The 25,309-nt window shown below is 42.5% G+C and overlaps 1 protein-coding gene and 1 non-coding gene across 2 annotated transcripts in view; one reads left to right on the top strand and one right to left on the bottom strand.

Annotated features, from left to right (window-relative positions):
- The first annotated feature begins 400 nt into the window (after positions 1-400).
- LOC126457578 (protein takeout-like) overlaps positions 401-25,309 on the top strand; it is a 137,632-nt gene continuing 112,723 nt past the window's right edge. The window contains exon 1 of the mRNA XM_050094005.1: positions 401-728. Coding sequence (XP_049949962.1) covers positions 440-728 — 289 coding nt within the window. The 5' untranslated portion in view covers positions 401-439. The remainder of the gene's footprint in view (positions 729-25,309) is intronic.
- Trnas-cga (transfer RNA serine (anticodon CGA)) lies at positions 1,311-1,385 on the bottom strand. The gene has a single exon. It is a non-coding gene; the product is annotated as a tRNA-Ser (tRNA).

Raw genomic sequence — 25,309 nt, 5'->3', positions numbered from 1 at the left:
TGCAGTTCCCTCACTGCACGGAGCTTGAGGATTGTCACGTGACCTGTGCCCAACCCAACATGAAGTTGTTATTTCACTAGTCGTTTATTTGTTGCACCTAAGACAACACCGTGCGTGAGGTCGTTAATGTCACATAACGAACAATTGCGAAAGAAATAAATTGAAGTCGTAATGTTTGCGCTGTGCCACTTCTCAGAAGACGGCTCTGACGTTAGAAAGACAAAAAGCAGTCTTGTGAGTAGGAGTGAAGGACCTGTAGGGTTGTAGAGGGGGCAAGAAAACCGCACGCGCCGCCTGGCGTTTCGGCAAGCGCGGCGTCTTCCGCGACGACCGCTGGTGGCCAAGGGCGCCGGTGACGTCACAGCGCGCGGACCGCCGCCGCCGCCGCCGCCGCCGCCGCAGCCGCTGCCGCAGGTCGCGCGCGGCACTCGCAGCACAGATGCCAGCGCTGCCGGCAGCCACGGAACACGGAGAAGAGACGTGGGGAGCCGCATGTGCGGAGGCGCGGCCTGTGGCCTCCTCAAGCTCTGGGTGGTGGCGGAGAAGCTCCTCAAGAAGGGCGTGCGACGAGTCGGCCGCCAGGACCGCCACACACGCGATGGCCGCCAGAGGACGTGGCGGCGCCGGCCCATCCTGGTGGGCGGCGGAGCACCTGCTGCTGCTGCTCGCCTGCCTGGAGCTGGCCTGCGTCTGCCCTACCACAGGCTCTCCCTTGCCTGGTAGCAACCGTGAGTACCATCCTGCTGCTCTGGTATCACATTAAATCTTCCAAGTAGTTTAATGGTATGCTTTCGGCTGGTTGCTTCTATTTTTCTGCACGATATTTTGACGACCGACCCAGGTGCTGCAAGTTTTGTATTTACTGAGTACGTAGACTCCAACCTGGCCGTCTAAATATCGCGCAGAAATATGAAACAACTGGTCAGCTGAAAACCCGGAAGAAAACCATTAATCCAGAATGAGATTTTCTCTCTGCACCGGAGTGTGGGCTGATGAAACTTTCTGGAAGATTAAAACTGTGTGTCGGGCCGAGACTCGAACTCGGGACCTTTCCCTTTCGTGGGCAAGTGCCCTACCAACTGAGCTAGCCAAGCACGACTCACGACCCGTCCTCACAGCCCTAATTCCGCCAGTACCTCGTGTCCTACCTTCCAAACTTTACAGAAGCTCTCCTGCGAACCTTGCAGAACTAGCACTCCTGAAAGAAAGAATACTGCGGAGACGTGGCCTGGGGGATGTTTCCAGAATGAGATTTTCACTCTGCAGTGGAGTGTGCGCTGATATGAAACTTCCTGGCAGATTAAAACTGTGTGCCGGGCCGAGACTCGAACTCGGGACCTTTGCCTTTCGCGGGCAAGTGCTCTACCAACTGAGCTACCCAAGCACGACTCACGCCCCGTCCTCACAGCTTTAGTTCTAGACTGGTAGAGCACTTTCAGCGAAAGGCACAGGTCCTGAGTTCGAGTCTCGGTCCGGCACACAGTTTTAATCTGCGAGGAAGTTTCATATCAGCGCACACTCCACTGCAGAGAAGATTTTTCTCTTTTGTTTCGTGCACGAAAGCATTTTGAACGAATAGTGATCAAGCTGGAAAAAAATTAGTTCCAATTTTGTCCACCAGGTGCAAATCTGGTGTTGTAAGTCCAAGAAAAAACGCAATAAATGTTTCCATTTGTGATGGATTAGCAATGGGGCATGGGCAGAAAAGGTCTCACAGGTGATAAGGGCATGATTTTGATTTTATTATTAACTGGGGCTTACGCAATATGTTCAGTATGAGCACCGGAGATGTCAGTGAGATGTTGTATAGTGCCAGATTTGCACCTAGTGGCCAAAATTGAAACTAATTCTTTTCCTTCGTTAAGGGTCCCACATTAACGTATTAGCTTATCTGCCAAGTTGTACTGCCATACGATAGTTAGAGCCAACGCTGGACTTCCGTGAGTAGCTACTTTTTAATTATAACCAGTCGGTAGTTGCATCTGTTCATTCTCCTTTTCACCTATCAACATTCAATCTTGAGGTTGAAACCCACTCTTTGGACCCTCATTTCCTTACAAATCAATTTGTTTTTGGAAGGGACCCGCCTTCAGTGAACATTTTTTATTCCTTTTTTCCAGACATGTTTTGTTGAAGTTACACCAGCATCAATGAGTTCCTTGTTTGCTTTCATTTAAATGACAGGAAATTTGTTCTTTACTATCTGTAAATACATAATTTCAGTTTTTAAGAAAAGTATTCACAGTTTCGAAAACAGAAAAAATATTTTTGTATATACCTTGTTAGAAGCTGCAGTGAGTGTAATGGGCCGGCCGCGGTGGTCTCTCGGTTCTAGGCGCGCAGTCCGGAACCGTGCGACTGCTACGGTCGCAGGTTCGAATCCTGCCTCGGGCATGGATGTGTGTGATGTCCTTAGGTTAGTTAGGTTTAAGTAGTTCTAAGTTCTAGGGGACTGATAACCACAGCAGTTGAGTCCCATAGTTCTCAGAGCCATTTGAACCATTTTTTGAGTGTAATGGCTTTTTGTATTTTGTTTTATAGCTGTTTTCCTTTCACAGTTTGTCATCTGCAAGGATAGACAAATTAATGTACAAAAGTTATTTACTCAGAAAATTTATCACTGGGAATCTTACAGCGTTGTTACGTAAATAATTTTGCTACAGTAATTTCTCTATGGTAGCAGATGACAAACTGTAAACGAAAAACTGCTATAACACAAAATGCAGAAAGCCATAAAACCCTCAGCAAGTGCTAACAAGGTGTGTACAACATATTTTGTCTCTTTTCGAAATTGTGAATAGTTTACTTAAAACTGAAATTACGTAATTGCACTCAACTCCATTTTCCTGCTATTTAACTGAAAGAAAATAAAAAAAAATTATCGTGGAAGATGTAACTTCAACGAAACATTTCTGGAGAAAAAGAAGAAAAAATTGTTTACTCAAACCGAAACCTATCCAAAAACAAACTTATCAAAATGTCATCTCACTAGCAGGCCGTCCATATGAAAGGAACCATTTTCAGGATGGTGAACAGGGCTCACAGCCAGCGTAAAGACATTGCTCACTAGGAAGATATCAGCAATGATACTGAAACGTCGAGCAGTAAAGATAAATAATAACACTGTCACAACTCAAAAAAATTTGGTTATGAGTGACAGAGGCCCCTAAAGTTAGCAGATTCCCAGACGATTTACTGACACAGCTGACGTCTTCACTACAGTATCAGCATTTAGTAATCCTACACAAATTGTGAATGACACAGGCAAAATTTGCACTTTGTGGAAGAATGGGGCCTGGCTTGTAGATAAATGCGTGGCTTGAGTACGGGATAAAGGATATCGCTACTGAATTCAGTCACATAAATAAAATTATTAGATGTAACGTCGTAAACAACATGAAGCCACATTATTGAGCGAGACGAAAATGACGTTTAAGTTTCATGTTTCGCAAACTACGAAGTCTTCCCCGATGTAAGAGTTTCCTGATATCACTGTTTAAGGTTCAATTGGTTCAATTGGCTCTGAGCACTATGGGACTTAACATCTGAGGTTATCAGTCCCCTATAACTTAGAACTACTTAAACCTAACTAACCTAAGGACATCACACACATCCATGCCCGAGGCAGGATTCGAACCTGCGACCGTAGCGGTCGCGCGGTTCCAGACTGAAGCGCCTAGAACCGCTCGGCCACTCCGGCCGGCCACTGTTTAAGGACGGTGCACTTTCTCAACTGGAGAAGGCTGTGAAGATGAATCACTCACATCCTAGCCGAACAAATAACCTCGGCAGCCATGCGCAGTGAAATTACGGGAAAGCAAATCAGGTTGCTACTTATAATCCGTCTTGATTGTGACGCAGCATGTGAAAGTTGCTGTATTTGGACGGGTTACTGCTGTAACCGACATCTCAGACCTGAAGATGGTTCTAGATGAACCGAAACCGGTCGTATGAATAAACATTTTGCAATCAGGACGGATTATAAGTACCATTGTAAAATCACTGATTGCGGCTATCCTATCAGACATGTCTGTTTTTGCAAATCAGATTGGTTGGACCGATATTTGAACCCCCCTTCCTTCTGACAATGTGTCCTACTCTCCTCACTACATACAGAGCATTATAGAGCAAGGGAATGGTCAAATACCTATTCAACATTTTAATAACGGGTTTACGCGCGTCCAGGCTGTTTTCTGAAACGGAGAGCTGCAGTATTACTTCTAAAGCTAAATATTGTACCCTAGTACCTTCCATCGATATTTGGTAGATGGAATATTATGTCGCATAAAATTTATCGACCGAGCGAGGTGGCGCAGTGGTTAACACAATGGACTCGCATTCGAGAGGACGACGGTTCAAATCCGCGTCCGGCCATCGTGATTTAGGTTTACCGCGACTTCTCTAAATCGCTTCTGACAAATGCCTGGATGGTTCCTTTGAAAGGGCACGTCCGGCTTCCTTCCCTAATCCGATGGGACCGATGACGTAGCTGTTTGGTTCCTTCCCCCAAAATCAACCAACCAAATTTTATCGACTGGCGCTTTTACCTTGTTAGCAGAAAAACATTTGTAGGTATCCTGCCAACGCTGACTGAATCCAGGTGGGCTGGCCGTTGTGGCTCAGCGGTTCTAGGCGCTTCAGTCCAGAACTGAGCTGCTGCTAAGGTCGCAGGCTCGAATCCTCCCTCGGGCATGGGTGTGTGTATTGTCCTTAACGTTAGTTTAAATTAGTTTAAAGTAGCGTGTAAGTCTAGGGACCGATGGTCTCAGCAGTTTGGTCCCTTAGGAATTCACACACACTTGAACATATTTTCTCTAATTGACTGCCGAAGGTAGTTTTCGGATAAGATGTATGGAAAAATTTCACATGATTCTCTGTCCCCACAACCCGATCTAATCACCTGGCTCTCTCAGCCTATAGTTGGTAAGTTGAAACCTTCCCCATAATCGGACGATATTAGAACCTGGAGCATGGTAACCATTCAAACACAATGACTTATTTTGTTGTTATTGAGATGATTAATTGCGATCGTCCAATTATACAAAATGTCCTGGTAGGAACACTATTAATTCTGAAACCATTAGATAGCTTCCTCCCCAAAACGTAGTCAACTGAAAGAGAACTGTTTGTCTGGTCAATCGCCATACATATGCGTTCAGTAACGAATATTTACATCATATTCCTAGAACTTGTAAGTCTCCGATTTCAGCTCATTTACTGAGGCTACCATCGTGACATAATGTTATTAACTCCGTTAACTAACAAGTAAGCATATATATCCTTGACTTGAGACATGTCTCCATGGCAAGGCCAAATTGGTCTTCTGTTTCCTGGTTGGAACTGGAGTCAACTCATTACTTCAGGCCACTTACCGATGCTTGCAAAACCTAATGCTTTTTCTGGGAGTAGCAGCAACAAAACGCCGTGTTGGAGAACGGGACGCGTTGCGTACTTTTATCCCGGACATGGAAGATGAGTCAAGTTTTTAAATCCGAACGTTGGAAGTTCATTAGAAGGCACATCACTCAGTCTGGGTGTGTTTCAGTGATTTTTTAGACGCTTGTCGAAGGCAGAATATTCGACACAGCAGTTAATACAACTCTTAGTGCTACATTTCTTGTGGTACCGTATGTAAAGAGAGTAACTCAGCAGAAGATATGCGTGTTTAGATTTCGGAAACCACCTCGAAGTGCTTGCTAGAGGATAACTGATGTCAGTACTGGCGATTTCCTGTCTTATTCCATCTGTGTGTTGAGCGAGAGGACTATGATTAACATCCCACGGTACGAGTCTCAGCTACCTGATCTCCGAAATTATCTAACAGGTTTTCGAATGAATAGCCGTTCCTTTCTTCCAAAGATACGCATTAAAGTTTCCTTAGCATCTCGGTTATACTTTTCCTTCAGTGCGTCTCTGAATTTTTCCGTATATACTTTCATACTTACTTGACAATGACTCCAAATGCTCTAGCAACTGCACAAATGGATTGCATGCGGTTTGCACTACAAATTCACTACACATTCCCAAAATCCTTGCAAAAAATGCCCACTATAGATTTTAAATGTCTGCTCTATTTCATGTAGATTCTTAGTGTTACTCTTATGTGTGTAAACGATACAACGTGCTCCAGATGTTGATTTACATTCTTGTAATCGAATACTGTTGTATACTAGCTCATTGTTACGTATCTTTTCCGTCAATTATCCACATTTCAAGAGACCTGTCAACCACACCGCCGAGTGGAAAATTTATCCAAGTAAGTCCACATTTCCTTGAGGTCGTCCAGCGACGACAGTTTCCTGAAGACATCAGCACTGTCTGCGAACATACTGAGAGTGTTGTTGACAAAATCTGGCAAACAGTTTATGTTTCTTGAGAACATTGCGCTCGTAACACGCTTCCTTGTGGTATAGTCGCTGTTACATTCATTTACTTTCCTTCGAGCACCTGCAACAGTCGTACAAGATTTATCATTTCATTCATTTTGTTTCTGTTTCACTTTCACCGACCATTATCACCTACAGGGTCCAACTATTCGAAAAATTTTCAAGTCAGTGACGTGTTATTCTATTAGTCCATAGCTCAGATGCAAGTCGACAACAAGGTAGGATTTAAATCGCTTTTAGCAACTGTAGAAAGAGAGATTGCACCTGTTCACCTACATTTACTAACTGGGAGACATTTACAAAAAATCAAACTAATTTTTACTGCAGAGGGTTTACTCTGAGATGACAAAACATGGGGTAGCGATATGCACATATACAGGTGACGGTGCCGGCCGTTGTGGCCGAGAGGTTCTAGGCGCTTCAGTCTGGAACCGCGAGACCTGTACGGTCGCAGGTTCGAATCCTGCCTCGGACATGGATGTGTGTGATGTCTTTACGTTAGTTAGGCTTAAGTAGGGGACTGATGACCTCAGATGTTAAGTCTCATAGTGCTCAGAGCCATTTGAACAAGTGACGGTAGTATTATGTACACGACGCATAAAAGGGCGGTCCTGTAGCGGAGCTGTCATTTGTACCATAGTGAGTCATCTGAAAAGGTTTCCGACGTGGTTATGGCCGCATGACGTGAACTAACAGACTTTCAACGCAAAATGGTAGTTGGAGCTAGATGCATGGGACATTCCATTTCGGAAAACGTTAGAGGATTCAGTATTCCGAGATCCAATGCGTCAAGAGCGTGCCGAGAATACCAAATTGTGGGCATTAGGTACTGAGTTGCCGAGAATTCCTTCGGGTTGTATGGCCGTGGTCCATGGAACTCTTCTACCCTGACGTTTCGTCCAAAGACTCAGCACAACCAGGAGCACCTCCGAAAATGTCCAACGTAGCTTTGGACTAAGCGTCAGGGATAAAAGAGTTCCATGGACCTCGGCTATACAACCTGGAAGAATTCTCGGCAGCTGAAACATCCGGTCGTGAAAGCCTTCATTGTGTGATTAGCTGTTGACACGGACAACACAGTGGCCGACGGCCTTCGCTTCACGAGAGAGAGCAGTGGCGTTTGCGTAGAGTTGTCGGTGATAAGCAAGCAACACTGCGTGAAATAACCGCAGAAATCAATGTGGGATGTATCTGTTAGGGCAGTGCGGCGAAATTTAGCGTTAATAGGCAGACGACCGACGCGAGTGAATTTGCTAACAGCAGGACATCGCCTGCAGCGCCTCTCCTGAGCTCGTGACGACATCGTTTGAACCCTAGACAGCAGGAAAACTGTAGCCTGGTCAGATGAGTCCAGATTTATTTGGAAATTGCTGTTGGTAGGGTCCGAGTGTGGAGCAGACCCCAAGCAGTCATGGACCCAAGTCGTCAATACGGCACCGTGCAAACTGGTGGTGGCATGATAGTGGTACAAGTTCTGTTTAGATGGAATGAACTGCGTCCTGGTTATGATCGGGTACTTGGAGACCATTTGCAGTCATTCATGAACAGCATGTTCCCTAACACCTGTGGAATTTTTATGACTGAAAATGCTCCACGTCAGTGGGCCACAATTGTTCGCAACTGGTTTGAAGAACATTCTGGACAGTTTGAGAGAATGATTTAGCTATCCAAATTGTCCGACATGAATCAAATGGTTCAAATGGCTCTGAGCACTATGGGACTTAACATCTGAGGTCATCAGTCCCCTAGAACTTAGAACTACTTAAACCTAACTAACCTAAGTCATCACACACATCCATGCCCGAGGCAGGATTCGAACCTGCGACCGTAGCAGTCTCGCGGTTCCGGACTGAAGCGCCTAGAACGGCACGGCCTCCGCTGCTGGCCGACATGAATCCTATCGAAACTTTACGAGACATAGTCGAGAAGTCATTTCGTGCACAAAATCTACATCTACATCTACATGGTTACTCTGCAATTCACACTTAAGTGTCTGGCAGAGGGTGTATCGAACCATTTTCATACTACTTGTCTACCATTGCACTCTCGAATGGAGCGTGGGAAAAAGGAACACCTAAATCTTTCCGTTCGCTCTCTGAGTTCTGTTATTTTATTATGATGATAATTTCTCCTTATGTAGGTGGATGTCAACAAAATATTTTCGCGTTTGCAAGAGAAAGTTGGTGATTGAAATTTCGCATATAGATCTCGCCGCAAAGAAAACCGCCTTTGTTTCAGTGACTGCCACCCAGCTCGCGTATCATATCAGTGACATTCTCACCCCTATTGCGCTATAACACGAAACGAGCTGCCCTTCTTTGCACTTTCTCGATGTCCTCCGTCAATCCTACCTGGTAAGGATCCCATACCACGCAGCAATATTCCAGCAGAGGACGGACAAGCGGTCTCTTTAGCGGGTTTGTCGCATCTTTTATGTGTTCTGCCAGCATAGCGCAGTCTTTGTTTCGCCTTCCCTGCAATATTATCTATGTGGTCTTTCCAATTTAAGTTGCTCGTAATTGTAATTCCTAGGTATTTAGTCGAACTGACAGCCCTTATATTTGTTTGATTTATCGTATACCCAAAATTTATCGGATTTCTTTTAGTACCCATGTGGATGACCTCGTACTTTTCTTTGTTTAGTGCCAATTACCACTTTTCTCACCATACAGAAATTCTCTCTAGATCACATTGTAATTGGAATTGATCGTCTGATGATTTTATTAGACGGTAAATTACAGCTTCATCTGCAAACAATCTAAGGGGGCTGCTCAGATTATCACTTAAGATAATTTATGTAAATAAGGTACAGCAGAGGACCTATGACACTATCTTGCAAACGACAGATATCACTTCTGTTCTACTCGATGATTTGCCGTCTATCAGTACGAACTGTGGCCTCTCTGAGAGGAAATCACGAATCCAGTCACACAACTGAGACCATACTCCATATGCACGCAATTTGATTAATAGTCGCTTGTGAGGAACGGTATCCTGCACCAGCAACACTTTCGCAATTATGGACGGTTATAGAGACAGCATGGATCAATACTTCTGCACATGACTTCCAATTGCTTCTCGTGCTCATGTCACGTCGATCTGCTGCATTATGCCGTGCAATAGGTGATCCGACACTATATTAGGAGGTATTCCATGACATTTACAAAATAATAAATATTATTAATATTATTATCAATAAACAGGCTAGGGATATTAGTCTGTAATTCATTCTATCCTCTTTTTGTACAGAGGAGGGACTCCATTCTTTCCCACTCACTTATTACTGTTCGTTGCACGATTGACTGTCAGTAAGCATGGTACATAAAATGAGCCAAATTCCGCAGTATATTCAACGGATGATGCTAAGATTATGTTACAAGCAAATGTGGTTCTCCAAGTAACAACTGCAAAGATTAGTTTCAGAAACAAACTGAGATGGCATTCGGAATGATTTTGGAATTCTTTTTTCTCTTTTTTGACAAGATGTTGACAAGTACGCTGTAGACAGTAGATCATCGCAGTGTTGTTAAAAGTAGGTGCCTACATTTCATTAGTTCTTTCTTGAGAAAACAACTGCGCTGTCTTCTTCCGTTGATGTGCAATCCGAGCGGTTTCAAGAGGAAGAGAATTCACATCTCCATGCAAAGTCTGAGAGCGTGCATCCGACCACCAACATTTAGGTTTCCTACGCTTTCGGACAAAAATACAATGATGGTGTGACTCCTGCTGTACTGTATTTCTAGGTTCTTCGCTTAGATGTAGTGAAACCGAAGAAGCAGTAGTCAGTGCGGCCTCATCGTGACGAGGAAGTATACAGTCCTCTTGGCACAGCAGTTAATAGAGAAGCACCAAGAGCACAATTCTGATAGATTAAGGAAAGGAATCAGCTACGACTTGTTGAAGGAAACATCCTGTTCATTTGGAGTGATGGAAGGAAACAGCAGAAACGTAATTCAAGATGGCTGCGTGCCAGCCCGTGGAGTATCGCCTCAGTTGCGCGACTGCATACGTGAGTTCTGGTCAGAAACCTAACATTTCGCGGTAACTGATGCAAAGTTGTCGAGTGAAACAGAAGTGATATCTGGTGTTCCCCAAGGTAGCGTTACAGGCTCTCTACTAGTTCTTATCTGCTTAAACCTTTGGGAGACAGTCTGAGCAGCGCACTTAAATTGTTTGCGATGATGCTGTCTTTTACCATCCAGTAAAGTCATCAAAAGATCAATATGAATTACAAAACGACTTAGCAATATATATGTATGGTGCGAAAGCAACAATTGACCATGAACAATAAGAAGTATTTGTTGGTGAATATCGCAAATGCTTTTGAAATGCTTTATTTTATTGCCATAAACGGTTTGTGGTTACCACGCCCGTTTCCAGATGGGTAAAATTTCTAATTACATTGATGTTCTGTTCATCTGCACGTCGCCTGTTGTTGAGCAAAACATCAAAGGCATAGGAAATGTTAGCCATCTGTAGATGGACATGGTAACTCGAAACCGGCTATGGCAACGAAATAATGGCAAATTAAAAGCATTTCTGGCTGGTTGCGTTATTCACCTACAATAATTAACGACCACATAGTTCAAAAGGTCGAACATGGATAAAATAACAAAATAATAAGTGTGAGAGACTCCAGATGAATACTAAAAAAATTCCGTTAAATTTCGGTTACATGATAAATGATACAAATTTAAAGGCTGCCCATTCAACAAAGTTACCAGGGATTACAGTTACGAACAACTTAAATTAGAACCATCAGACAGAAAATGTTGTGGGGTAGAAGATCAAAAGACTGTGTCTTGTTGGCTGAATTCTTAGAAGGTGCAACCAATTTACTAAGGACGCTGTCTACGCTACACTTGTCCATTCTCTTGTCGAGCGTTGTTGCTACGTGCTGTGGGATCCTTGTCAGACAGGTTTTACTGAGGACATCGAAAGAGTTGAAAGAAGAGCAGCTCGTTATATATTACCTTAAAATCGAGGAGAGACTGTTACAGATATGATGAGCAAGTAAGTGCGGGACTCATTGAAACAAATACTTTTTCATTTTGGGGAAATTTTTTTCACTAAATTTCAGTCAGCAACTTCCTCCTCCGAATTTGGAAATATTCTGATGCCTCCCACGTGCATGGGGAGAAATGACCACCGTAATAAAATCAGAGCTCGCATGGAAAGATAAGAGTACTCGTTTTTCTCACGTGCCATTCGAGAGTGGAAGGCTGAGAAATAGTCTGAAAGTAGTTCCCTGAACCCTCCGCCAAGACTGGGATGTGAACTGCGGAATAATCATATGTATATAGCTGTATGGGTCTGCTGGTTATAGGTACGACTAAACGTCTAAGGCCATCATTCTATTCGCACCCCAGGATAGACTCAGTGAACCAAATCGGCGCGTTTTCCTTCTATGAGCAAGTATGAGAATGCTTTCTAAATGTTTCTGTAGCGTGTGTCTGAGGCGGTATGTGGATACCAGCCCGATATTTACCTAGTGGGATTTGGGAAACTGCCTAAAAACTACATCCAGGTATGCTACCACACCGGCCCTCGTCATTAGTCCATTGGGTGGATTCGAACCCTGACCGGTTCACCTCCCCATCCGGGAAGAGAACGCTTTGATGCGCCCGGCTATCCGCGCGGGTAGATGTAGTAGATGTAGAATCTATGAAAAGCAGCACCACTTCATTGGGGGGGGGGGGGGTGGATTACCGAAACTCGAACCCAGATGATCCCCAATTCGGCACAACTGCGTACTGGTGTGACGTCTCCATTTGTTCTGATAAAACGCCGCCCTAGGGGCACAACGGAAGCTACACCGAGGTCGTCATATGCCGGTATACTGGACACCGCACCTAGCTGTATCTGAGACGGGTGATAGGACAACCACCAACACTTTTTTTTTGTTGACACGCAATATCTTTAATGTCAACTACTTTTCTTACTTGAGATAGGAACTAACTGACACCTACAGTGGCACTCGTTGACATGTGTGGAAAAAATCACTGAAACACACCCAGACTGAGCGACGTACCTTGTAATGAACTTCAAACTTTCGCATTTAAAAACTTGACTCATCTTCCATGTCCGGGATAAAAGTACGCAACGCGTTCCGTTCTCCAACACGATGTTTTGTTGCTGCTACACCCAGAGAAAGCATTAGGTTTTGCAAGCATCGGTAAGTGGCATGTAGTAATGAGTTGACTCCAGTCCCAACCAGGAAACAGAAGACCAATTTGGCCTTGACATGGAGGCATGTCCCAAGTCAAGGATATATATGCTTACTTGTTATTTAACGGAGTTAATCACATTATCTCACGATGGTAGCCGCAGTAAATGAGCTGAAAACGGAGACTTACAACTTCTAGGAATATGATCTAAATATTCGTTACTGAACGCGTATCTATGGCGATCGACCAGACAAACATTTCTCGTTCAGTTGACTACGTTTTGGGGAGGAAGATACCTAATGGTTTCAGAATTAATAGTGTTCCGACCAGGGCATTCTGTATATATTGACAATCTCGATTAATCATCTCAATAACAACAAAATAAGTCACTGCGTTTGAATGGTCATCATGCTGCAGGTTCTAATATCGTCCGATTATGGGGAAGGTTTCAGCTTACCAACTATAGGCTGAGAGAGCCAGGTGATTAGATCGGGTTGTGGGTACAGAGAATCATGTGAAATTTTTCCATATATCTTATCCGAAAACTGCCTTCGGCAGTCAATTAGAGAACCGACTCATGAAAATATGTTCAATTGTATGTGAATTCCTAAGGGACCAAACTGCACAGGCCATCGGTCCCTAAACTTACACACTCCTTTAAACTAACTTACGTTAAGGACAATACACTCACCCATGCCTGAGGGAGGGTTTGAACCTCCGGCAGGAGGGGCCGCGCAATCCGTGCATGACACCTCAAACCGCGCGGCCACTCTGCGCGGGTCATGAAAATATCTTAGCTCTCCTAGTCATCAACTTTTCGACTCAGTTAAAAAGGAACCAACGTTCATAAGGCCGCTATAATGTTACTGAATAAGGCTGTAAATAAGAATGTAAAGGAACGCAAAAAAGTATTTATTCATAGCAAGTGTGACGAAACGGTATTTCGGCTTACCTGAGCGGTTAACACGAAACATTCACTACGCCTTAGGCAGCTGTTGCCTAGCAAAGTTATGAGGGATGAGGAAAAACCACCGTTGTTCGACAGCCACATTAGAAAGCCCTGCGAAAGCAAAAACAGCTTCACTGCAAGTATGGACGTAGCCGAACTTTCACAGGCAGACAAAAACTGAACGAAGAGAAAATTAGAGTAAAAAGAGACATGTATGACGCGTTCAAGTAATTCTAAAGCGAAATTTATTCTACCGACCTAACAGAAATTTTGGTCGTATGGTAAATCAGTAAACGGATCAAAGTAATCAGTCCAATCACTGACCATAACGGCATGGAAATCAAGGATGATTTAAGGGCGAAACACCAGACACCTCTTTTCAAAGTGTTTCAACTTTCTTAAATTGTCACAGGAACGTCAAGACGATAAATATCGAAATAAGTGACCGTGGGATAGAAAGTCAAGAAATCGCTTAACAGACGTAAGGTCACTGAACTTTATGGGATACCAATACGATTCTAGTAGAGTAACCATAGGAATTTGATCCTCTTTTAGCAGCAGTGTACCGCAGATCACTGTGGAAGTGTAGCTGAGTTTTGGAACGTCTTTTTTGATCGGGTATTATCACATTTCTAGGGGCCAAAAATCTCCTCTGCAGAGACTAAAATGGGTCCCGAAAAGAACGATGATGTGAAACCTAGCTGAGTCTGTTCGTCCACGTGGTCCAGTAAGGAGTGGATACAAGCGACCAGGTAGATGCCGTGATCTGTGACTTCAGGAAGGCGTTCAATACAGTTCTGCACTGCCGCCTAATGAACAAAGTTCGGGCGTAGGGAATACCGCACCAACTTTGTGACTGGGTTGAAGAATTTCTAGTTAACAGAACACAGCATGTCGTTCTGACGGAGAGAGGTCTTCAGACGTAGGACTAAGTTCAAGGGGAAGTAAAGGAATTGACCAAGAAAATTTCCTCCTCATTTAGACCAGTGACTACTGTATGGAGTTGTGACGTAGAAACTATAAAGACACATTATGACGCCCAATGCGTAGCCACAATCAGGAATAAAGTAATTTTTCATGTACAAAGGCAAAGTTAACACATTGCCCAACAAGTGGTCGCTATTTCTATAAACAAAAATCTCATGTTTTAGTTTCTTTCTGGCTTTCATTCCTTTACTGCTTGTAATTACTTCTCGTAGCAGCTTCCACATAAACTTAGTACTCAGCAACATTGGGATGGTAATCCTGTGTAAAAATTTAAACAGTTGTCATACTATGTAGCACCATGCGAGAAAATTTTTTAGTTATTTAATCACAGTGCAAGGGAAGTTCTGCTTTGACCTGAGCCCAGTGTCATTTACTTTAAAGCCCTGCTTTCAGTATCTCGTCCTGTATTTCCGTATGCAAGTTCCACGTTCTGCACTGCGAAATTCTGGTAACATCATCGAATGGTGACAGAGACTGTTACGTGTAAGGCAGTGTGCTCCGTAATATAAGTAATCAGTAGACGAAAGGCAGACCCAGACTGCTTAGTAAATATTCGCATTTAATGCGTGTAGAATATCTAGTATCTCCTACTAGTTTGAAAATTATAACTGAAGGATGAGTGTGGCCCGAAAGCCGGTTTGCCTGTCCATCCGGTGTGAATCCCTTCAGCTCTGCGTTACTGCGGCAACCAACGTCCATCGTAACCATCTTACTGTACTCAAGCTTTGGGTTCCCTCTTCAATGGTTACCCTTCCTCCCACACTTCTCTCCATTACAAAACTGACTACGTGTCGATCCCTCAACATGTGTCCTATGAATTTCTTCTTTTAGTCATGATATTCCATAAAAATTTTCTGCCTCTGATTCGATTCACTATCTCTTCTTTATTTACTCCCATGCATTGGTAAACATAGATGTTAAAAGTGAGGAAGCTAGAATGTAATTATAATATGTAATGTACAGTGTTCCTTCAGGAACACAGAGATTCGAATGTAAACAAAAAGTCACCGTTTCTCACCCGAACTTTGCTTTCTGGGAATATCTCAAAATCCAAATGGTCATTTTTCATGTGCATGTACATCTAATGAGCGTACAGACAATGACATCACACGACTGGTAACAACAGCTAATAGTAATGGTATAAAAGGCAGGGGGCAAGGCCCTGCTTTGTTATTGTAGTGATCCAGTGCCATTCAGTCCACAGATACTGTTGACGCATGATGGCCGCGGATCCACATACCCAACGCGGCGATGAAGCTGTTCCCACGTATCCTAAAAACAGTGATGTCTACCGGTCATCAAACTGAGGAATTAGTTTGGCATATACTGAGCTTCGTTGTTTAGATGGAAGACACTATAAAGCATAGTGGAGGCAAAGGATGTGTCATTTCCAGGAACTGATTCAAAATGAAGGCTGCTCGATACTGCCTTGTATACGAAGAAAGAAAAAGGAAGGGTATTATAGACGGGTTACAAGCTCAGATTGGACAAAATAGGGGACGGAAATCGGTGGTATCCATTCAACAGGAACCGTCCAGTTATTCACCTTAATCAGTTTACGGAAACGGTAGAAAACCTAAATCTGGATGGTTGTGAGGTAACGGGCGAGTAGTGGCGCCCTGGAAATATTCTGTGTTCGGAGTTGAGGCGGCCGCACAGGACGCTCGTCAAAGCCGCGTCTCGTTAGCAACCGCGTGATGCCGCACAGTAGCTGGACCACGTGGTGCCGAACGCTAGCCGGACGAGAGGGGTAGCCCCAGCCGCGTGTCTGGGAATTCCGCTGTGACGAGGTCGGTGCTTTGTGTCGATGAATTAGATGTGTATGCCGGGAGTGCCAAAGATGGCGGACTTTGTGAAACCTTAATGGCAGACATTTCACAGTTCGTGTAGAAATTAATAGTAGCCAGAGGAATCACGATACCTCAAAAGGAAACAAGTACATCACTATTATTTTCACGACGATTCTGATAGTGTAATCAGATTTTCAATATCTTTATTAATTTAAATTTTAGTATCTGGCGGTAAATTATACAAGCAACACCCAGCAACGAATTTCCAAAATATAAACGCTTCATCCGATTTTGTCGATCGCCGTGTCTTTAGAAAGCTATCAGCGTAAATCTAAATTGGTATGAATTTCAGGCATGTAACTTAAATAGTACATGAGTTATTGAAGGTCCTTCGACCATTCGATTCATGCGTGTACTCTTATCGTATACTGTAGACTCAGCAGTATTTGGCCTGTAATGCGGCAACTACGTATCCCAGCCCCTAGACAACGAAACCAGCCAAAAGTTTTAATACTTCAGCTCTGAGACTGTGGGTGCGTAGTTGAGGGCCACACCATAATTTCATTCATATTCTTTGAAAGTCCGCACGGTGGAAACCGAACCCCGATCCTCCCAAGTGTTAATGCGGTGCCTTGACCACTGCGACACCTACATGACAGGTGACAAAGTACAATGGGCCGCCGCACGATAGTGCACGGCACCAATAGACCAATATTCCAAAAAACGAGTGCGAATATGCGATTTTTCAGGCGGCCATTTGTCAGGTTCTGTTGATCACAGAGATAAGCGGTCCAATGTTTTGTATACCCCTTGGACTAGCGACAATTTTTATCCCTATAGGAAGAAAGGGCACCCTCTAACTGTCTTACAGCGCAGGGTCAAAATTTAAAAATTACATACTCCTTCCAGTCCAAGAAAATTGAGCAAATCGGTTGCCTCTTTTTCAGTAAAAGTGGTCTAGGATGGAACTTAAGCGGCTTACAAGAGCACCAAACGTTCATGGTAGGTTCCTGAGGAAACCCCGAAAAGTATGAGTTTTGGCTACCAAGAGTACCATTTGTAGGTATAGCCTCTTCTATAATTTCTTTTCATCTCGCATCGCAGAAATTTTTACCATTTGTTCTTAAAATGCTACTCTTTGGAAACTTCAAAACTTTTTTCGATCTGTAACCCAGATCCAGAGGTTCGAAGTTACCATACTTAAGTAGAAAACAGCGAAAACGGTTTTTAACGTTTTTGCAGCATAGACTGCAATTATCTAAATAACTAACCATAGAAAATGTCTCAAATTTTAACTGTATATTCTTTAGACATTTATGTAGAAACCTCATTTTCCCGTTTTCAGACATCTTTATCTGTTATCAAGATACATCCGAAAAACCATTATTTTTCGGAATCAAAAGCACAAATTGTGGGATAACCACGTCTATAATTTCTACTCATGGGAATTCGTCACTTTTTATAGCTTATTTTCTTAAGATGATGTTCTCGGGGAAACTTGAAAATTTTTTCGTATGATCTCCCGTTACCGATATTCAGAGATACAAAATTACTATAGTTATGCATGTAAAACATGCACGTAATATCCGGTCTGAGCCTTAAATATAATTTTAACTAACGGAGTGAACGCGTGGCAAAGGTTCTGGAATCATCATAATGGTTCTGAGGTCACCTAAACGTTTTCAGCCGCCATTTATTCACCTTATAAAACTCTGACGCCCTGTCTCTGTATAACGGGCACTTCACGCCTACAGATACCGTTTCGACCTGGAAATTATTCGATGGTACCATCTACTGGAGTAAGCACCATACAACAATTATTTTGTCGTACGAAATTCCGCGTATTTGCAAATCAAACGCGGCATTTTTTGATATACTGCAGGTGCCATCTGTAGCCTTCTTCAAGAAATCGTCTAGCATTCATCTGAACTATTTTTCGTTTACGCAGCAACCCTGGAAAATCCTACAGAGTAAACTTATTTCCAAAAAGGCATGTAGGTGAGGTGGGTTATAAGGGGAAGAATGGATAACGCTTACGTTGTGCAAGCCAGGGAATAAAACGTTGCCGGCCGTTGTGGCCGAACAGTTGTAGGCGCTTCAGTCTGGAACCGCGCTGCTGCTACGGTCGCAGGTTCGAATCCGGCCTCGGGCATGGATGTGTGTGATGTTCTTAGGTTAGTTATGTTTAAGTAGTTCTAAGTCTAGTGGACTGATGACCTCAGATGTTAAGTCCCATAGCGCTTAGAGCCATTTTTGAATAGAATGTTACAAATTTAAATTGTACGAAAAAGTGGGAAATCGCTTATAGGACTCTTTCACGGATAAATGAAGGTTTTGACAGCAACGAAGTTATCAGAAGCTGACTAATATCAGTTGAAACTGTAGGATAATGTTCAAAACATTTCAGATTTCCGTATAAGCACTAGTCACTCTCAGTCCAAGAAGACACGATGAGATACTGTGAGCTTGACATTGCGTGTACTAAACTGTTAACTGAAATTATATACACAAGAACAGAAAGAAATGCTGAAGCAAATCTGGATAACAAAGTCAGCTTTCTAAAAATATATAAATACGATGGTATTAACAATAAAAGAAAAATATACTGCTTGACAAAAAAGTGAGGCACGTAGATGAGGAGAGCAAACGGTATGAGAGGACATGTGATTTTATTTAACTGCTTACAAAATCGAGTAAAATTTACGAAGAACTTTGCAGTACGAGGTCATTTCTCAGTATGACGTTGTACTCCCTCTGACTTTGATGCAAACACCGATTCAGTTAGGAAGGGTGTCCTCCCCAGAGGCCAGCCGGTCCTCAGCTGTTGTAACTAGCTCTTGATATCCTGGATAGTGGCGCTGGGATGAGTTGACATCTGAGCTGGCCCAACACATGCTCCATGAAGGACTGATCTGAGAATCTTGCTGGCCTCGGGAGCACCTCGACATCACGCAGGCAGTTCATGGGGAGACGTGGCATACGTGGACGAGTGTTGTTCCGTTGAAATACCCACATGATTTCCTGGCGCCACTATACTGTCATCTGAGAGGTGACATATGAGGATGCACGATGCCCCTGACTTACCGTTGTCCCATCAGAGTTCCTTCAATCATTGCTAGCCGTGATTTGAATTCATACCCCACAACTTCCCATGACGCCAGGAGTAGCACCGCTGTGCCACTCCAGAACAGTGGAAGAAAAGGACCTGCCGAAGATGGTCATAAGAGGTAGTGCAGAACAGCTATTCATCGCTGAACACTATGCGGCGCCATTCATAAGCAGTCCATGCTTCCCGGTCACTGCACAATTCCAAGCGCAGCGCTTCACGTTGTGGTGTTAACGGCAGTCTACGCAAGGGACGGTAATTCCCTAGTCCGGCTGCTGTTAGTCTCTGATCAATGGTGCGGAATCCCACAAAACGTTGCACGGAGCCCACTACTCGTTCTTGGATGGCGGGTGCAAATGTGAACATGGAGTTTCCTTTCGGACCAATTAGGTTCCTTGCTGATGCATTAACTCCATACTTAACAATCATATACAACCGTTCGGTCGACGAAAGATCCGTACCCAAAGACTGGAAAGTTAAACAGGTCACACCAATATTCAAGAAAGATAGTAGGAGTAATCCACTAAATTACAGGCCCATATCGTTAACGTCGATATGCAGCAGGATTTTGGAACATAGATTGTGTTCGAACATTATGGATTACCTCGAAGAATACGGTCTATTGACACAGTCAGCATGGGTTTAGAAAACATCGTTCCTGTGAAACACAACTAGCTCTTTATTCGCATGAAGTGTTGAGTGCTATTGACAAGGGATTTCAGATCGATTCCGTATTTCTGGATTTCCGGAAGGCTTTTGACACTGTACCACACAAGCGGCTCGTAGTGAAATTGCATGCTTATGGAATATCGTTTGTTATGTGACTGGATTTGCGGTTTCCTGTCAGAGAGGTCACGGTTCGTAGTAACTGCCGAAAAGTCATCGAGTAAAACAGAAGTGATTCCAGGCGTTCACCAAGGTAGTGTTATAGGCCCTTTGCTGTTCCTTATCAATATAAACGATTTGGGAGACAATCTGAGCAGCCGTCTTCGGTTGTTTGCAGATGACGATGTCGTTTATCGACTAATAAAGACATCAGAAGGTCAAAACAAACTGCAAAACGATTTAGAAAAGATATCCGAATGGTGCGAAAATTGGCAGTTGACCCTAAATAACGAAAAGTGTGACATCATCCACATGAGTGCTAAAAGGAACTCGTTAAACTTCGGTTACACGATAAATCAGTCTAATCTAAAAGCCGTAAATTCAGCTAAATACCTCGGTATTACAATTACGAACAACTTAAATTCGAAGGAACACACAGAAAATGTTGTGAGGAACGCTAACCAAAGACTGCGTTTTATTGGCAGGACACTTAGAAAATGTAACAGACCTACTATGGAGACTGCCTACACAACGCTTGTCCGTCCTCTTTTAGAATACTGGTGCGCAGTGTGGGATCTTTACCAGATAGGACTGACGGAGAACATCGAAAAAGTTCAAAGAAAGGCAGCACGTTTTGTATTTTCGCGAAATATGGCAGAGACTGTAACAGAAATTATACAGGATTTGGCCTGCACATCATTAAAAGAAAGGCGTTTTTCGTTGCGACGGAATCTTCTCGCGAAATTCTAATCACCAACTCTCTCCTCCGAATGCGAAAATATTTTGTTGACACAGACCTACATAGGGAGGAACGATCACCACGATAAAATAAAGGAAGTCAAAGCTCGTACGGAAAGGCTATGGCTCTGAGCACTATGGGACTTAACAGCTATGGTCATCAGTCCCCTAGAACTTAGAACGACTTAAACCTAACTAACCAAAGGACATCACACAACACCCAGTCATCACGAGGCAGAGAAAATCCCTGACCCCGCCGACTCGTACGGAAAGATATAGGTGTTCATTCTTTCCGCCCGCTATACGAGATTAGAATAATAGAGAAATGTGTAGGTGGTTCGATGAACCCTCTGTTAGGCACTTAAATGTGATTTGCAGAGTATCCATGTAGATGTAGATGTAGAGTTTGTGCATAACACGGCGACCCTTCCTTGTGGCGGGCAGACGAATTCGACCGGAACCTTGAAGACGAGTTGCCTGCCCTCACGTAAGCATGCAGTCCTACATCGGGCAACTGTGTAATCCGAATGCCCCGTAAATCTGGATATCACGTGATTGGACCAGACAAACAAACGGAGACCCACAATGAGGCCTCTTTCGAACTCTGTCAGATGCTGATAACTATCTCTCACACGATTACGCGACATCTCCTTCACAGTGATCACTGAATATCTGACGCTGTTCACGTCCCTTATATACCATACCAGGAGGTCTGGTAACAACACTAAACATTAACAACACGATGCACTACTCAGGTGGCTGTTGCACCTACACCTGTAACCACCTACACAACCGTCGATAGTGTGTACGTGATCGAAGTTACAGTGACATCCGACCGTGTATGACGGGCGCTTCACTTTTTTGTCAGGCAGTCAGAGTGAAACTGGCATGCTTTCACGGTATCAGTGTTTAGAGACAGCCGCCCAAATACAAGACGATATTCAAAATCCTGATCAGAATAGGAATGAAATAAAAAACCAGCGTTTACTATAGAATCTGAAAGAAAAAAATCAAGATGTCGTGGGAAAGGGAAAAAATCAAGCAACAAATATTCTCGTGTTGAAAATATTCTAAGAGAAATTCGCAGTTATCACTACTACTGAACATTTCTTTCGAAGAGAGAACTGACATAAACGAGAAAAATGAACGAAGACATACTAGTTTTAACCTTATCAAAGGACTTAGTGTTTTGTTTCTACACGAAAGTAGGACAGAGAATAATTGTTAAACGATATATTCGGGTCAATTACCGCGTAATTCATATTGAGTACAAATAACACAAAGCCAAAGTGATGAACAGCAAAGCGCTTTTAAACTACTTGTCTAGCACAAACATTTTTAAACAGTAGTTCTCAAATCACCCTGTCTAAGAACTAAGATCTCTCAATACGGCTAAAGGGAGGAAGCAATTATGAAGCGAAGGCAAACAGATTTTTCTTCGCGAGACCAAATCCATTCCTATCAAAGTATGCTCCAGAGCTGAGGAAGCAGTTTCTCAGATGAACACTTCGAATACAGTACGGTATGGAAGATGCCAGATGGAAAACGGGAGAAGATGAAATTAGAAGCATAAGAAATACAATTCTAAAAGGTAAATGGGCAAATAAACTGTGAAAATAGGTTTTATTGATAGCTTTTACTTCTTCAACAACTACGGTAAATATTTATGTATATCCTGACAAGTGCGAAAATGCTTTTTTAAACTTATTGTTTGCGATTTAATAGGAAATAAACCTCATATACGGATATACGACTCAGGAAGTGATCGCTGCGGTCTTCCAATTAACATTAAACATAATTCAGACTTTTATCATTCATGGAATACGAGACAGACGATAGCGTGGTCATAACGTCATAATAGAGATCTGCACAGTTCTTAAAAATAAAAATTAGACAATACAAAATCTTTCACCGAATTTTGTCTACCAACAATTAGATACGTCCGTATAAGTTAAATTAATTATGAGCACAAGATGGAATTTTAGTAACTGACATAGCAGCTGATGAATTAATCTACTCCATTAAATCAATAATAACCATAATGGATAACTGACAACTTATTGTCATACCTCTGCCAAAACATCAAATACATGTAGGTACAGAAAAGAAACCAACGCCCCTTAATGAGTATAAAAAAGTTTTGCTTCAGTAAGGGATGAGGCATAGCTGTTGCATATGTTCAGTAAATTTACCACATATCCAGCCATCCACACAAGAATAATAGTTCTTGTCTTTGTTCGTAGTTTGCAATCACGTCAGATTCGAAAGCTATAATTTTTCACTAAACGTTTTGACCGCTGACAAGTTCATGGCCTTCGCAATGATTGCATTGTGTAACGGAGACCTATTACTGCAACCATCAATTTGAACTCTGTTATTTTCTCAGCGGCACTTACTGAAGTGTTTTTATTTTCTCCCCATTACCATCAGCAGATATCCGCGAATGATAAAAGACTGAAGACGAGATAGCTGTTTCGACAAAAGAGGCCTGGAACTTGCCCAAGTGCGATGTGACGTAATGCTAATAATAGGTGTACAAGAAAACATGGGGAAGGATATCGACTGTGGCCTTGTTCGAGGAATTCGCTTGAAATGATTTAAAGAAACCATGAAAAACCGAAATCTGTTTGAGTGGACATGTATTCGAAACTTACTCTTCCGAAGTACGGTCCATACTGAAAGAAAACGGAAGAAAGGAGGATGATGTCAGTTCGGCATGTCACTATAGATGTGTTTTTTTAATAAGTTCCTTGATTCCCAACTATAACTGACAAAGTGAAGGTGCTATATAACCTACATATATCCAATATATAGTAAAGTTCAACGTTTTCTTCCTTCAGAAGAAATTTTGTTCATGGAGTCCTTGTAACCCAAAAACTGAACAAAAAAGGGCGCCTTGGAGAAGCTAATGTCACACAATTGTCTTCGGTGGAGATGAAACTTGCAATAAAAAAGAAACAAATTTGAAAGTTGACCTTGAAATTAATTATAATACGGCCAAAACAATTTATTTCAACACACCAATAAAAAAATTAAGGAAAAATTGTCAAATATTTTGTGAAATTATTTGGCCAAAAGTAAGAAATGAAATCGATTAAAGAAACATTTGATGCGCCTTCAAATGATGTTCAAAGTCATGTATAGCAACTGAGATGCTCCTACATTAGTGACGTAAGGATACAAAGGAGTCTGTTTAATTTTTAACCCTCCGTCCACGCCTAATTTACTATACATTATTTATACCATCGTTCAAAGATGCGTCAAATGTTTCTCTGATCTATTCTATATCTTACTTTTGGGGAAATCATTTCACATTGCGCGTGACCATTTATTTTTAATTTGTTTTTTATTTTCAAGTTTTGTTTAGAAACCATGAAATATATTTAAATATGGATCAGCATTCAATTATTATTAAGAATATATAGATAAAGAGAAAGCAGAGAAGTTTCAGTTTACGCCGTGATTTGATTTTTTTTTTACCACTTCATTTACATAGCTAGTAGCAGCTGTCCGTGAAATCTTTCAATTTTTCCTAAAATCAATGAAGTTTTTCTTAATTATCCTGATTACTTTCAAGAAATCAAATCTTTCTTGGTTAAAATAGACCTCACGCTCGTCGGTTTTATACCCAATTTGTCCACTTCTCCTTTTAGCTACGAAAATTCGTACGAAGTCCATCCTGTAATTTCTAATTAATCCTTTTTTCTCTCCGATCAAAAGTTTGACCAAACGTCGACAGTGAAATTAGAGACCAGTTATGAGGTATCTGTATTTAGGATAGTTGAAGGCAATTACTGGGAGAACAAAAGAAAATAAGAAACAAAAAATAAAAATGGCCTTAATGATTTTTGCTAGTCGAACCTGGTTAAGCAATTCAAGCTTCCCATGTGTATAAAAAAGGAAAACTAATATCAGTTTGTACTCGTATTACCCGCTTTGAGGTGAGACGTGGACTTTTTACGCAAGCACCGTTCACTTACCTATGGAGAGGTAGATGTTCTGAATAAGTAAAAGAGAAAGGAAAGAAACAGCTGACTCAGGGTATAGCCTGAAGAGGAGAGCGTAATTATGACTGCAGTGAAAATCAAATGGAAGTGGACGGGACATCTAGAATGAACACTGTACCAAGGAAGCATTTGCAGGATTAAGGAAAGACGGAGACGATGACGTAATCAGAGGTGTGTGGGTGACATAGACAACTAGCGAGAGCAGCGTGAACGTGAATGGTCGAAGGCCGTAATGCAAGGAAAAGTCTACAGGACGCATTTATCTAGAAGTGGATGTTGATTAGATGATGATAATGATGAATTGGTATCAAAGAGGATGCTTAATACAAAACAAAGTCTCGTTTTCTACAACGA

This window comes from Schistocerca serialis, chromosome 2, assembly GCF_023864345.2.
Source record: "Schistocerca serialis cubense isolate TAMUIC-IGC-003099 chromosome 2, iqSchSeri2.2, whole genome shotgun sequence".
In the NCBI taxonomy this organism is placed as follows: Eukaryota; Metazoa; Arthropoda; class Insecta; order Orthoptera; family Acrididae; genus Schistocerca; species Schistocerca serialis.
Note: the sequence above shows the minus strand (reverse complement) of the source record. Positions and strands in the feature narration are given on the sequence as shown.